This window comes from Ciconia boyciana, chromosome 10 (genome assembly GCF_034638445.1).
Source record: "Ciconia boyciana chromosome 10, ASM3463844v1, whole genome shotgun sequence".
Lineage (NCBI taxonomy): Eukaryota > Metazoa > Chordata > Aves > Ciconiiformes > Ciconiidae > Ciconia > Ciconia boyciana.
The window spans coordinates 44,732,161-44,746,796 of record NC_132943.1 but is presented as its reverse complement, the minus strand read 5'-3'; the positions used below and the strand labels follow the sequence as shown (position 1 = coordinate 44,746,796).

The following is a 14,636-nucleotide window of genomic DNA, read 5'->3' as shown; positions in this document are numbered from 1 at the left end:
TGTAAAAGGTGTCTGTGAATCCCCTACAGTTCATTATCCAGTGACAGCAATGAGGGGACGCTGACACTATCCATGTAGATACCACCATTCATTTAAGTCCAATCAAACAATTAACAATATACATTTGCTAATAAGTTATAAGCAGTCAAACTTCTCTTAGGATGTTTAGAGATTACTTTTGTGTTTTTTTAAAAAAATGTGTGATAATCAAGAGTTATACCTACTCCATATTCTGTCTCAACAGAAAAAGGAGCAGTTTTTCTTCCATCTGCTTACACTTCTCAAGTTTAGACATCTTGGCTTAGATTGAAAAAATGAGATTAACAATTTATTTTCTATACTGGAAAAATTATGGAGAAGTTACTCCTCTAGACCTTTAACTTCTGAAAGGCTGGGAAATCACTGATATCTTTGATGTCCTAAAACTGCTGAATGACAACATTATTTGTATTCTCTAGATCAGCACTGAAATGCTGCATCCTGTCTGTAAGGAAAGGGGTTCAGAGGAAAGTGAGTAGAAAGGCTCTAATCTTCTAACAAATGTGCTCATATTATTTTGTGTAAGTGGAAATGAAGGAAGATGAACATGATTTCTAAATCTGTCAAAAAGGCATTATGAATTTCTCATTTTGCACAATTACCCAGTATCATTATAATCAATGAGTATGTACAGAGTAACAATTCCTGTTACATTCAGCACTTTTCTCTGATGGAAGTCAGGATGAACTTGCAGGACAGCTTACTCTTCACTAGCTCAACTACCCCAAGGAGTTTCAAACACATGCTTCTGTAAGTGCATTTGTTTTCTCTCACCTCCGCTAGCATCAGTAAGTTCTGTTCTGCGCAGAAAGCCAAGGTACCCAGTCCGAGCCCATATGGTCTGAGTGTCTCCAAAACTCAAGCGAGCAGTAAAGTGATCAGCGTGCAGTGCTTCTTCTCCATACACTGTGTAGTAACCAGTAGCATTATGTGGACTACTCACCCATATCTAGGTGATTAAAAAAAACAAAAACAAAACCAAAGGGGAATCATTCCCATATAAACATAGGTTATTTTGCCAAACCCAGGCAGCATCATTTATTGATTTAAAAGATCTGCTCCACTGACAATTTTTTTGCTCCTTTAATGCCACAACTAGTTTTATTAAAATAATTCATTAACTTCTGCCTCACAGAAAATGATCAAGAAAAAGGAGTAAAAAGGAGTTTTATATACGTGTAATTGGGGATGTTAATGAGGGAAAATGAACTAGGCATTTGGCTTACTGGAAAGGAACACCTGTTAACCCGCAATCTTCTATTAGTTTGGCATCTTAATATACACAAATCCAGATGTATATAAAAGAAAGATTAAACCAAACAGTGAATTACTTCATTACTACTGTCCACTGATGGGAGTACAAGAGATATTCACTGCCTCTTCTAGCTGCCAATCAGACAGACTAGTCAACTGATATCACCTGGTACTGGCATGCAGTAGTTTGGCAGAGGACAGAGGGAACCATGCAGACGTACATGCAAGTACGTCAACAGTTGCAGCTCTCTGTAGAGTTCATTCACTTGCCACATTATGTGGACATCCCACTAAGAGACAGGCATTTATCTAGCATGATTTAGCTATATATTAAATCACTGCTGATAAACAAAGTACAACAGCATCAAAGTTTTACCTCTCCTAAATGCGAGTCTCCCAGAGGTCCCTTGGTTTCTGTGTGTGCTATGATGACCTTTACCCCTGGAAGAATCTTGAATAAGAAGCAAATGTTTAAAATAGAAGTTAAGAGAACTTGAATTCATCAAAAGAAAAGTTAATAATGCAGAGCCACAGAACTCAACAGTCTGTGCAGTTCTTCCCCTTCTACTCCTCTCTGCACCATAGATATCAACCATCTCTTTCTGCCAAGTTGTTTAATGATTTAAACTCTAAGCAGCTATTTTGCAGCTTAAGAGTTGAAGTTTGTTTCACACCTGAAAAATGCCTTCCACATGAAGGCCTCTGATTTTTTCAGTTGTAGCAACATATCCTATTGCTTTGCTTCACACACCTGGCTTCACTTTAACTAGCTGTTCATTTTATGCTCTCTCTAGTGCCTCTCCTAGATATACTGTGATTAGTGAAGCTCGTTGCACAGATTCTGTACCGGTATCCAGCTGAAGCAGCTCACCACCCAGGTAAGGGTCATGAGGAGGAAGAATTGCTCTCAGTCTCTCACCTTCCCAGACTCCATAAGTGGCAGACTGTGTGGAGAACCTCTCTCTACCAAACGCACCCTGAGAAAATAAGAGAATGCATTTGTACAAGGATTCATGAACTTAAATAGAAGTTAAATAGATGTGTTCCAGTATATCCAGTGTTATCCTATCCTTAGCTGCCCTGCCAAACTGTTATGATGCCAGCCAATTATGTTCAGTTATTTACAATGCAGTAAGACAGTTAAGAGTTTCTAGCTGTCTTCAAGACTTTCATATTAGCATTCCCATGGACCACGTTTCTTTTAAGAATCACAAACTCAGCTCTGTGGAGAGATGAGTAACTTTTTCCAACAGAGCTCTAAGGTTGCAGTTCCACCAGCATTTTAAATGCACCTTCTTTGTTGGACTCTCCTGGACCTCTGCTTGCCACACTGAACCATGGCAGAGCATCAGTAGGAATTACAAAAACTGAAGAGCAAGCAGACTAAATGGAATTAAGTGATACTATCCAGCCCATTAGTAGCATAACTTATAAAGGTAGCACATTTGCAGAAGGAACAAGAATTGAGTGTAGTAGGAGAGGCATACAAGAGAAGAGGCTCCTATATATTATGTTATATTACACTATCCCTATGCCCACATTATGTTATATTACACTATCCCTACGCCCATAGGCTAGAACTAACACAGCGGCAGCTTTGAGGCTATGGCTGAACTTGTCTTTAACAGGAATATATACCATGCAAGTCATAGTGATAAGGAGAAAATGACTGTAGTTTACATTGACCTGTTCAGATGCCAAATCGGCATCATGCAAATGATGGCGAATAGCTTGTCTTCTAACAGGTAAGATTTAAGCTTGCAAGAATTAGAGATGAGTAGTCACAAAAGCTGCCAGTTAACATAAGCCCCTAATTTAACATTATCAATTAAAAAAACCTAAAGCAAATGCACCAAGTCTTGATATTATGTTTCTTAAAATAAGTATAGAAACAAATACATATATGTATGTACCCTGCTAAACTTACAGTCTGAACTTGGTGCTGCCAGCACTTGTATTAACTAAGTTAACTGAGAGACAAGTTAATATGAAAATTACGACTACAGAATTAAGTCTGATAGAATGATGTATCCTTGGCAAGTTTCCAGATGACGTGTGTACGTGTGTGTGTGTTCTGATACACTATAGTACAGGCCTGACATGAGTTTATTGGATCTGGGAAGGCTGAGGGAATTGAGTTGGTTTGGTCTGAAGGGGGGGAAAAAAAAAAAAAAAAAAAAGACGACTAAGGGAGACTCTAACTGTACTTTTTCCACTGCCTAAAGGATTGTCAGAGAGAAGATGGAGCCAGATTCCTCTGAGTTGCACACCAGAAGAAGAGGCCAGGGACATAATATGCAAGACGGGAAATGCCAGTAAGGAAAACTTCCCTAGAGTGGGGTGTCAGTCCCAGGACGTACACCCAGAGAGGAGGGGGATCTCCATTCTTGGAGATTTTCTGTACTGAACTGGTCTTGGCCCTCAGTAACCTGGATGAAGCCTTGAAGCTGGTCGTGCTTTGAGCAGGAGGTTGCATGAGGGACATCCAGAGATCCTGCCTACCTTAACTGTTTCTGTGATTCTGTGACTAACCAGCCAGTTGTCAAAGTCACCTTTTGCTAACGGTGTGGTTAGGTAAGAAACAGCTAATGAGTCTAGATCATACAAGACTGATGAACAGACAGCAAGGTGTCTGGGTCTAGAGGTGAGGTCTAGGTGAGGGTCTAGAAAGGAACAGCAGAACAAGCGATGGAGGAGGAGATGCTGGACTGCTTCCAGCACACAGCCATCCTTAAAGGACTCTCTAGGGTGGGGTTCCTTGTATACAGTGATGAGGGATTTCCTGCTGCCAAGAATATTTCAACATACCAATGCAATGCAACGAGGCTGAACTTTCTCCTCTACAGTCATTAAATAGTTAATGCTTTAACATAATCTGTACCTGTCATGTCGAAGTGCTCTCATATCTACGTAGACTGTTGTTGGATCTGGTCCTGCTGTTCCCTAAGAATAAGAAGGAAGAAACAAATTCAACAGAAGCCAGAAAAATCCTGCTTTCATTCTCACAGCCACATAAATTCACAAATTCCTCTCCCTTTTTTACTGACACTTATAAAGTACTGCCCTAATCTACGAGAAATATAGTAAAATAGCCCCCTTTCTAGAGTGGCTGCCATAAAGCTTTGATGTTTTATGGAATCAGTAAATGAATGCACAAGTGAAGTATGTATTTATGACATGTATGTATTTAATAAAGACAGGTAAGTCTAAGTTTTTAAAATTTTTAAATTTAAAACGTAAGTTTTTAAAATTTCATTTTGGTAAGCACCTTGTCTAGAAACTACATAGCAAGTGCAAAGCATGTAAGCATAAACCTATGCAGACCTAATCCATTTCCCAAAGCTCAGCTGTTCTACTTTATAACAGTTTTGTCAACTTTGAAGAAAAAGAAAAAACAAAACCCCAACAATATTTAACTAAAACATAACTAACCAACCTGTATCTTCTCAAGGCTTCTGCCAGTAACAGCCTAGGCAGAGGCAGAGCTCTGTAGCAGTCAGAGGATAAACCTCCCGACCAACTCTGGTGAGAGGTTTCCCATTTCCCAACACGGGAAAGGGGACCTTTTTTTTTTTTTTTCCTCAGCAGAGTTTAAATCTCAAGACAACTAAAAACTACTGTGAAATGCATATTTAAGCTAAAAAAGCAGGCAAAGTTTCCTCCCCATAGAACAGTTTCGCATTTTAGAAATACTTAAAATGAGGCCACTTGGCCATCAGCTCAAGATTGCAGTGCTGGAGAACAGTAATAATGTCTTTATAATGACATTCTCTTGTACTTTTGTAACACCACTGAGGCTCAGTGACACTGACGGCCACACCAGATTAACGGTATGATCTTTATCTTTAGGAATATACCGTTCAGTAATTTTAACCGTTGCTATAAGCCCCTTTCGGGCTTGTTTAAGAAAGAGGTTTTGTACTTCAGCTACAAGTGTTCTTTGTGAGTAAAACTGAACTACTTTAGAAAGACAAATTCTCCCTGGATCTGTTTCAAATGAAAACTCTCTCAAATGGCATACATTCGTTATAGAGTAATACTGCTGAACCAGACTGACTTTAGGACATTACAAGCACACATGCATCACTATACCTGTTCAGCCAGCTTGCCCAGCCTGTTTGGCTGACAGCGGGACCACAAACAGAAGTAACAGAGGCCATCAAAGTGTGTGAAACAGAGAGAAAGGGGAAAAAAGAAAATACAAACAAAGAGGCACTGGAAACGTAAGATACACACAGTAAGACAGAAAACAAAACTCATACTGTTTTAGAGTGAAAAGAAAGTTTCCATTTCAGATTACTTACAAGCTCGGCACTTTTAAGTGGTTCATTGGGAAACATGCAAGTCCCAGTTAATAAACAAGAAGAGGTTTAAGGCAGAGCATACGTAATGCCTGTTGCCTTATCGTAAATCCCTCCTCCATCTGTAAGTATCTAAAGGCTGCTTGCAGCTTCAGAAACACCTTCTCAGTAAACCAGTCCAGTAAGGTTGGAAGACGTTATGTATTTATTTGCATGCTAATGTATCAAATACCCATTCAGTCTGGCTATTAATCTATATTCATTTAAATTCAATGATTTAAAAAAGTCAAATACAGATATCACTTTAGAAGAATGGGGGAAAGGGGTTAAAAAAACCACTAAAAAAGGGCTCAAGAACAGAGAACAGAGATGAAAAAGGTATAAAATGAAAGGGAAGCTTAACTGCGCAGCAGCCCTACACTCTTCACAGTTTTCTTGGAGTACTTTTCACATTGCCATTTAACATTCAGTAGAAAAACTGGGTTTTTTTCCCCCCTTTGTACAGTCTGAACAGCAAATACCCAAAGGTGGCTTTTAAAATTCTTATTTAGACAGGCAATTCAGAAAGCTGTTCTTTCACACTTGGCATCTGAAATATTTTATTCAATTAATTTAAAATCTTTCTGTACAGTCATCTTAATTTCATCTATATCCTTCCTATTTTTCAATCTACTGGTTCATAAAATTGCTCTGGCCGCATTTCTTTATAACCATTTACCTAGGGGTTGTTAAAAACCTTTTCTCCATTAATATGTGTGAAAGAAACTATAGAAATGAAAGAAACAACTATGAATGGCAACATATTTAAGAAGCTCATGGCCCAAAGCATCTCTCTCGTAGGAGATCTAGAACATTAAAATATATTCTGAGAGGAAAAAAGGCTTTCCTTCATCTAGTGGGCACCAGAAAGAAAAAAAGAAAAAATGTTTTGCAAAAGCACAGTAGCAATCTTCATAGAATCACAATTTTTTATTAAGTGTAATTCATACCAGTAAAATTGGAAATAAAATTTACTATTACACACATACTTAATGCATGTGCCATCTATGAAATTCCCCACATTCAAAGCTACATACTGCCACATGAGTTTATTAACTCAAGTATCATCCAAAACCCAGAGTGCTTTGCCAATTTCGAGACCATACTTAGTACCTGATTCTCAGGTAAGTTGTGGAATACATTTTTTTTTTCTCTCCTAACTAGAGAAGAAACATCTCATTAAGAAAAGTTAGATTTAATCTGGTTAAATTACACATACGAGATTATCGTCAACTGAATACTAAACTGTCAAAGGTGGGTCTGGACCACAGCATGTCATTATCTCCAGTCTGTGAAGTAGGGCTGTGTACTTTATGGGCATATTCTCCCCTTCAAAGCTTCCAATTTTATACCTTTAATTGAAGAAAAAAAAAAAAAAAAAAAAGTCCAGCTCTCACATGAGGTGAGACAAACAACATTTGCATGTTGATAATACTTATTTGAGATCTTTAGAAGTAAAAACCCCTGCCAACCTTGTCAATTTTCCTGGGTCTTATTTGAGGAACTCTGTCTTCCTTTGAATTCCACATATACATAAGCTACTTTTCAAACAGGCAAAATCTGAATCATGCAAAAGCTGAAATAGCACTGCTTGAAGTATCTAATATGTTTATGAGCAGGAAGCCGTGTAGTTAATTTAATACTGCTGCTGCATAGTAGGAAGGAAACAAGTTTCTTAATACTGATCTTCTGTATTAGAAAGGCAAATCAATTGGTCAATTAGTACAGAAAAGTGAAATTATCATAATCCGCATCTTCAAGGCTTATTTAACTTGGTGATGAAGCAAGCAAGCAATGGAGCTCTAGTTCTTCAGAGAACAATTACATACAGCTGAACATGATTTCCTATAAAGTTCCCAGAGACTCTGTCCATAAGCATAAGGAATAAGCAGTTTAATCTCACCTGTAAGCAAATTGCTACGTTGACCCTGCACCCAAATGTAGTGCTCACTGCACGAGCAGAGAGGCCCAGGTCTTTGAATAACTTAGAGAAAGACTGTGTTAATGTAATCCGTGGTCTCTCCTCTGCAACCACCATGCATGTTCGCACGCAGGACAGGTTAACTCCTTTCATCTGAGAGGTTGGGTGAAGAAAACAACAACATTTTAAGTTTGAAGTCAACAATTCTAGAAATAAGCCAGTTTAATTTGCGGAACAGATGGACTTTAAAAACACTAGAATAACTGATGTGAACTGGTTAAACAATATAGATGCGGCCTGCACTCAGTTTGGCTCCAGCCACCCAGGACAACCCTCTAAAATTGTGCCAAGAAGCTTTGTGGTAGGGTTTGATGCACAAGATGCAAACTACTTGCATCATGTAGCTGCAACACGGCCACTCATCATTTTGAGCTGAAAAAACCCACAAAATGTCATTATGTCACAGGGCTGGGCTCACAAGAGAGCCGCTTGCTCCTAGTGCTGCACAGTTCAGATGCAGGCAGAGTGTTCGAGACATTAGCATCTCTCATCACCATGAATGTGAACCTGTAGCAACTGGCTGTGGGCCAAGATTCCCTTCAGTGAGGTCCAGGAGAACAGAGGGACAGAGTTTTTTGTCTGTACTGAGCATAAGCACAATGTCGCCGCTTTCTTGCACACAACAAGCTGCCAGACATTCCCAGTGGAAGTCCTGAGCAGCTTAGTTACTACAGCCGTGGGAACTCTCCTACCATTGAGACAGAGGCGCCTCTTCAAGGACATTAAGTTTCAGTTAAAGAGATTTCCCTCAAAAATAAATGAATGTATTAGTGTGTAATTACTGCTGTTAGGAACATTACATCCATTTTAGAACTCAATACTTTCAGTGTCAAGAGATCTGAAAGCAGGTGAGACTTGCCATGTTTTGGGGGGCTTTTTGTTTTATTTTGCGAGGGGGAGAGGTTTTTGGTTTGGGGGTTTGGTGGGGCTTCGGGTTTTTGAGGGTTTTTTTGGTGTGGTTTTTTTGTTTGGTTGGTTTTTTTCATCTCAGACAAGTAAAAGTTGATAGGCTTGTTAAGTATTTTGCCCAAAATCTCAGAAATACCCAGCAGGACAGAGGTGGCACAAATAAGCAAAGTTGAAAACATAAGACTTCTTTTTTTCCCCACCAGAAACACGAGAGCTGGAACTTCCAGCAAGCTCAACATTTCCCAAAAAGCAAGTCATAATGAAAGGCTTTCAAAGAAATACTTATGGCCCATCTTCTGCAAGCCAAAATGAAATATTTTTAGAAAGATACATGTATTTGTATGTCAGTATGCTGAAAAATTAAGTCCACTCACCCGGAGTGTATCAGTCTGTGTTCCAAGCCCTTTGGTGCACATCTCCATCACGGAGTAGGAGCAGAAGGTGACGCGCACTTTATACTGACTTACAGCAGACAACCACAGAGACACATTGCTCTCCAGTTCCAGAGGAGGGACTAGAATAGACTGATGACCCGAATATACACTAGGGAGAGGAAGAAAAAGAAACATGAAAACTTCAAGCCAGCATAAAAAAGCCAAAAGTTACATAAAGTCGAAATGAAGCAAATACAGGAAAACTGAGAGCTTGGTATCTATGTGAACTTCAGCTTATCTTCTCCACAGACAGCAAGCATCTCTTAGTTAGCTAAGAACTACAGGTTTGCGTTAAGTCACAAACTTCGAGGTCAGTATATCTGCCCTGCCGTAAATTGTGTTGAACTATAGGCAAATACTCAATGCCTTGAACAGACGGAACTTCTGACACTAAAATGTTAACATTTGAGCCATCATTCCAGTTACAGATTACAACTGGTAATTGAGCTTATTTCTGTGAGTCGTTCTAGGGAAAATGCACCTTTTGCTTTGAGTGAAATGAGTCTTTAACACCTGTATTGCACCATTCAAGTTTTTAGTGCAATTTGCTAGCCTTTGCCGTAGATGTGTTTATGTGAAATATTTAACCTGGATACCAGTTAACATCAGTGGACAAAGCCAAATTCAGAATCACACCACCGTTTAATTTTTTTTTTTTTTTAATATTATATACTCATTTCAAGACAGTAAAGGCCATGACCATACAGTCTTAAATTACCAAATGTTTTTTAGATCAGTTACTATCAACAAAATCAGTGACACACCCCTCTGTAAAACAGGCTTGGATAAACCCATGTATCTTGAAAAAAATAACAGCATCTCTAATTGCGTTCAACAGGTAGCCTGACATGCTTGCCATTTCTCCTGACTAGAGTTCATGTGTTTTTGTAGTGGGCAAATACGATGAGGAGTTTTTTTGTTTTCTTTTTAAACATTCTAAAATAGAAAAAAAATAATTTGGTAATAAAACAGTCTTTCACACTAAAATAAAGCTGTAACTCCGATGAAACACAGCAGACCTTATATTAACTCTTGTATAGAAAGCATGACACACGTAGTGTGTCAAAATAAAAAAAAAATTTTTTGAAAATCCATTTAGATTTTAATTCTTCCATCACTGAGGTTTCTTCTCCCTCCACCCTGCCTCACTTTACTGACGATGCAAGTCACCAGATGTTAACAAAGTTAAATTTTTGCTTTCCTTCTGTCGACTTCCTTTCCAGTTGGGGAAATTAGAGAGCAAAGGAACAGGTTAACTACAGTAAATTTAACTTTATCTGTTTACAAAATAACCTTTCATGTTCAGTTTCTGCATTTTTTAAAATGAAATACCTAAACCACTATAAAATCTTTGGATTAATTAAAGCATATGGAATGTTCTAAAAGAAAAAAAGATGAAATTTTGCAGCTTTGCAAGATGTGCTGCATTATAGTAGTTATCTGATTGAATCAATTCAGGTCTCATTCATTTTAAGAAACATGTAATTGCTTCCTTTAGCAGTATTTCTTAGTGCATACCAATCATGCAGTCAACACCTTAAGGGTCTTGTAAAAAGATACGGTTTAATCTCAATAAGACTTTAAAAGGATTAATTTAATCAATGTGAAATAGACAGTAAAGTCCTTTTTTTCTTGGATTTGGTATCTAATTAATTCCACTTGCAAAACACAAATTACTCAAGTAAGTAACTAACTAACTTAAATGAACTTTGTTACCACAAAAGGTATTTTATTAAATACCTATAAAAAGGTTAATTTGGGTTTCTCTGACAGTTTCATCCATGACTGTTCCCTTGGATTCTAGAGAAGGCCAGGAACACAGGAGAAAGCCTACGACTCAAACGACCTACCTGCACAAGCACCACAGTGCAAATCCCAAGCCACAGTAAGGGTCAAGGCAGATGGCAATCTGACGTGAAGGGTACAGCTCACACTGTAGCTTTATAGAGCGACATAAGGCACTTGTAGCTGCATGTGACATCTGTAAGAGGAAAACAGGTGCTCTCAGGGACTTTTTAAAAAAATGGGTATCACATGTAATAACTGATAGAAACGTTTACTGTAGAAGATGTGGCAACATGTAGTGGTTTGGGTTTTTTTTAAGTGCCTTTAAAACAGGAAAGAGATATGAGCCCAAAATTTCACAGGTACTTTTCATGCTAGCGGCAAACAACATCTGTCATGACATCGAATGAAGCCAAATGACGTCTGACATCTCTACGATAAATCGCAAAAGAAAATATTCATGAACTTTACAACAAACACTCTCAATTTAGTCTCCTCAGTGATTCCTCACATAGAGCCAGTAAGACTGAATGCTTCCAAAAAGTGCACCAACAAATTTGGCTGTCATGCAAATTTAAAAATAAGCTTTCTGAACACTAAGATGGTCCACTTACAATTTTGTATTTCTTCTCTGGCAGGAGGAATGAATGTGGAATATGCCTGTATATAAGGAAACAAAGTATAATAATCTCTCTCGTGTTACTCTACCTTTACTCCTGCTAATATACCAGTAGTAGACACACTGAAGTCCAAGTATGCCAACATATCTGGAGATGTAGGTCTGAAAATACTAGCCAGCTTCTTTTTAGGCATATCATCTATTTAAAATATATAAAAAGAGAAGAGTACTGTATTATTATTTTGGAAAAAGAGCACAGGACAAAAATGTATCTTTACAGCATTAACACCAGATGCTTTCTATAGTTTCTGGACGGCTATTTTGATGCAATGCAAGATACAGCCATTCAATTAGGCAGTTATGGTGTAACAAAATAAATAAATCAGTCTTCAAACTATTTACATTTTGGCTAGTGGGCAAACATTCTGTACCTGTATCCAAAATAGTGGGCCATGTTTTAATATCTACAGCTGTTGCAGCTTCCTTGGACTTCAGCAGTTTCATTATCGCTTGTGTGGTCAGTATACATGCAGACTTACTGACCTGTAAAAGACACAGCATTAAGAACACTTATAAAACTAGTGAATGAATGCTCAAGTGATTTCATATCCATCCAGAGGAGATAACTGGTAAGCTGAACAGATGAAGAAAAAAACTGGAAACAAAGCAAAATAAATTACAACAATAGAAAGAACATTTTAAACAAGTTTCTGAAAAAGTATTTATTGACTCAGCCACAGCATACTGATTATTTCTTTTCCTAGCTTATTTTACATTGACTGTGGCAAAGCAATTTATCAGGCTGCATCAACCATCCTACACCCACCAAAAGCATTAGGAGAGGAATGTCTTATACATACCTCTACGATCATTTTGACAGTGGGCAGAGTGGTAGCAAGATTCTGTGGATGTGGTGGGCGAACAGTGATAGGTATACAGCCAGCATATAAGCAGCCATAGAAAGTTGCTATCAAGTCTACTCCTGTAAAGGATATTTGTGAAATTAAAGCCATTTTTATCAGAACAAAAGGCCAAACTCTTTCACCAAAATCAAAATACACACTGGTTTATTAAGATGTAAGGATTTGTCACAAAGGTCTCTTCAAATCAACAGGCTGTTCTTGGCCATGACCAACTCTATAAGGTTAAAATATTTTGCATTTGAGAGTTAGCAAAAATTATTCAAACCCTACCAACTTTACATTTCTAGGGATATATTTTCATGGACAGGTAGTATAAAGTAACAAAAATAACAAAACCAGGTATTGTAGGTTATGAAGATGATGACTCAGATTCTTCCAAAAAGCATACATTTGTTTTTCTCAATTATCACTCTGAAATATGCAGTCATCCTACTTTTACGAGGTAATACTTTTTTCCTGAGGTACACTTGTAAATACACACTAGTAATGCAAGTCTGGGGTCCAGATTTCACTTCTAGAGACAGTCATTCAGGAAAGAAAGGGTGTTCATACACTGACATCCCTAATCTAGCTTTCAACGGATACACATGCAGTTTTATTCCATTCTCTGAGGCTGAAAAACGAGAATCTTTCATGTGGTTTAAGTCGAACTACTCTTGCATAACTGCCCAGCCATCTGGAGCAGTTAGATGAAAGGTTTTGTAAATGTAGTTTGCCACTTGGAGAAGCAACTTAATAATAAAACGACAAAAAGGAAGTCTCTTCCTTGAAATAAGTCACTGCCATCTACCACTATATTAAATGGATGTTTGAATGCTCTATCTTGGCAAGAGTTGCTTCTCTTCTTGTGATGTCTGACTTTGATTTTTGCTGTCTGTACTGCCTTACCTGGAGGATAAACCAGGGCCACGTGGTCACCAACATTCAGTCGTCCTTTCTCCATCAGTGCGACTGCCACTCGCTCTGCTCTCTTGTGCAACTGTATGCACGATGCAGTGCTAGCTACAGTGCCCTGCGCAAAACAGAAGCAACATCAGAAAACCGTGTGGAGAACAGTTTGAAACTGAGTAAAGTACATGTTGCAGATGCAATATTTCATTGTCCTTATCTTAACAATACAGCAAACACTTTAAAAGACTATCTTGGTGTTTTGGAAACCATGCTGCTGGTACCATGAACTTTTAGAATGCTAGAGAATTTTATACATATTATTTTGAACATCAGACAGTGAAGCAGCTTCTAAATATATTTGGTACCACAAAAAGAATACCTTACAAATATTTGAAATTCCACAGTCCAAGGGAGAAAACACAGTAATAGTAACACAATTGATTTAGCAGCAAGTGAAGCACTGCATCAGCTTTACCCCACCATGCACAGCCAAACCTCTAGATGCTTTTGCAATCAGCAGTCTTAAAAGCACAAAGGGAACTCTGCTGATGTCTTTGATATAGATATTCTTTTAAAGGGTCACAGAGGCAACGTGAGCTGTGGCTGGTATGCACTGTCACTTCTGCTTCAGTGCATCTACTGTCCTTCTTGTAGAAAGTGTATTTCCAACAACTATGCATCTGGAAAGTCTTCACATGGAAGCAGCTGTATCTTTGGATTGCTCAGGCAGTAGCAAAATCATGGGGATTCCAAAAGGCTTAGTCCATTTTTTGATGTGAAGACAGAAAACATCCTTTTGCTACCCAGCCTAGGAAGCGATGCCTTAGTCTTAAGCCTGCGAGGCTGGGATATATCAGTTTTTCCAAGACCACAATCTGATTCAAGAAAAACTGCTCAGACAACCACCTCAGAGGAAAACAAACAGTCAGAGACTGAATGAAGCCTCCCGCTATACAGATACGGATTATCACAGCGAATGTCTGCTATACAAGCATTCAGTTTCAAGTCCAAGATGAGCTGCCACATGTAATCCTCAGCCCAAGTGCACAGCTGTCTGATCCAACACCTAGTTTGATGCAGGATGGCACTGTCACTCTGCTCAGTTTTACTAAGGAAACTGTTGTTAAAGCCTGGGAGCTAAAGTCATGCAGAATAAGGATGGTAAATATAGTGTATTGTTGATATAGGAACAGTAGCAGCTCAAGGACTTGGGAGAAAAATATTGACATGAAAAAGTGTAAAACAAAAGGGTTTCTCATGGAGAGCTGTGAACACACTAATGTTTAGCATTGTAGCTTATTAGTCCCAGCTATTTAAAGCATATGTTCACCAACAGATAATTTCTTTGTGCCTAAGTTCTCTGTCTCATTTCTGCGGAGTCTCCTTGTGAAGGGTAAAAGTTGCCTGAACAAAGTGACCCAGAAAGGGGCTTCTTCATACTAGAAAACTTCCCTCAAAAGC

General features: G+C 38.4%; 1 protein-coding gene across 3 annotated transcripts in view; it reads right to left on the bottom strand.

Moving 5' to 3' along the window:
- Positions 1–14,636, bottom strand: part of DIP2A (disco interacting protein 2 homolog A) — a 131,058-nt gene that overhangs the window by 4,953 nt on the left and 111,469 nt on the right. For all 3 annotated transcript variants that reach the window (XM_072874149.1, XM_072874148.1, XM_072874150.1), the window contains 11 exons: positions 13,173–13,296; positions 12,222–12,343; positions 11,793–11,904; positions 11,451–11,560; positions 10,808–10,938; positions 8,898–9,066; positions 7,537–7,707; positions 4,175–4,236; positions 2,213–2,270; positions 1,670–1,744; positions 814–988 (listed from right to left, as the gene is read on the bottom strand). In XM_072874149.1, the coding sequence (XP_072730250.1) occupies positions 814–988; positions 1,670–1,744; positions 2,213–2,270; positions 4,175–4,236; positions 7,537–7,707; positions 8,898–9,066; positions 10,808–10,938; positions 11,451–11,560; positions 11,793–11,904; positions 12,222–12,343; positions 13,173–13,296 (1,309 nt within the window). The remainder of the gene's footprint in view (positions 1–813; positions 989–1,669; positions 1,745–2,212; positions 2,271–4,174; positions 4,237–7,536; positions 7,708–8,897; positions 9,067–10,807; positions 10,939–11,450; positions 11,561–11,792; positions 11,905–12,221; positions 12,344–13,172; positions 13,297–14,636) is intronic.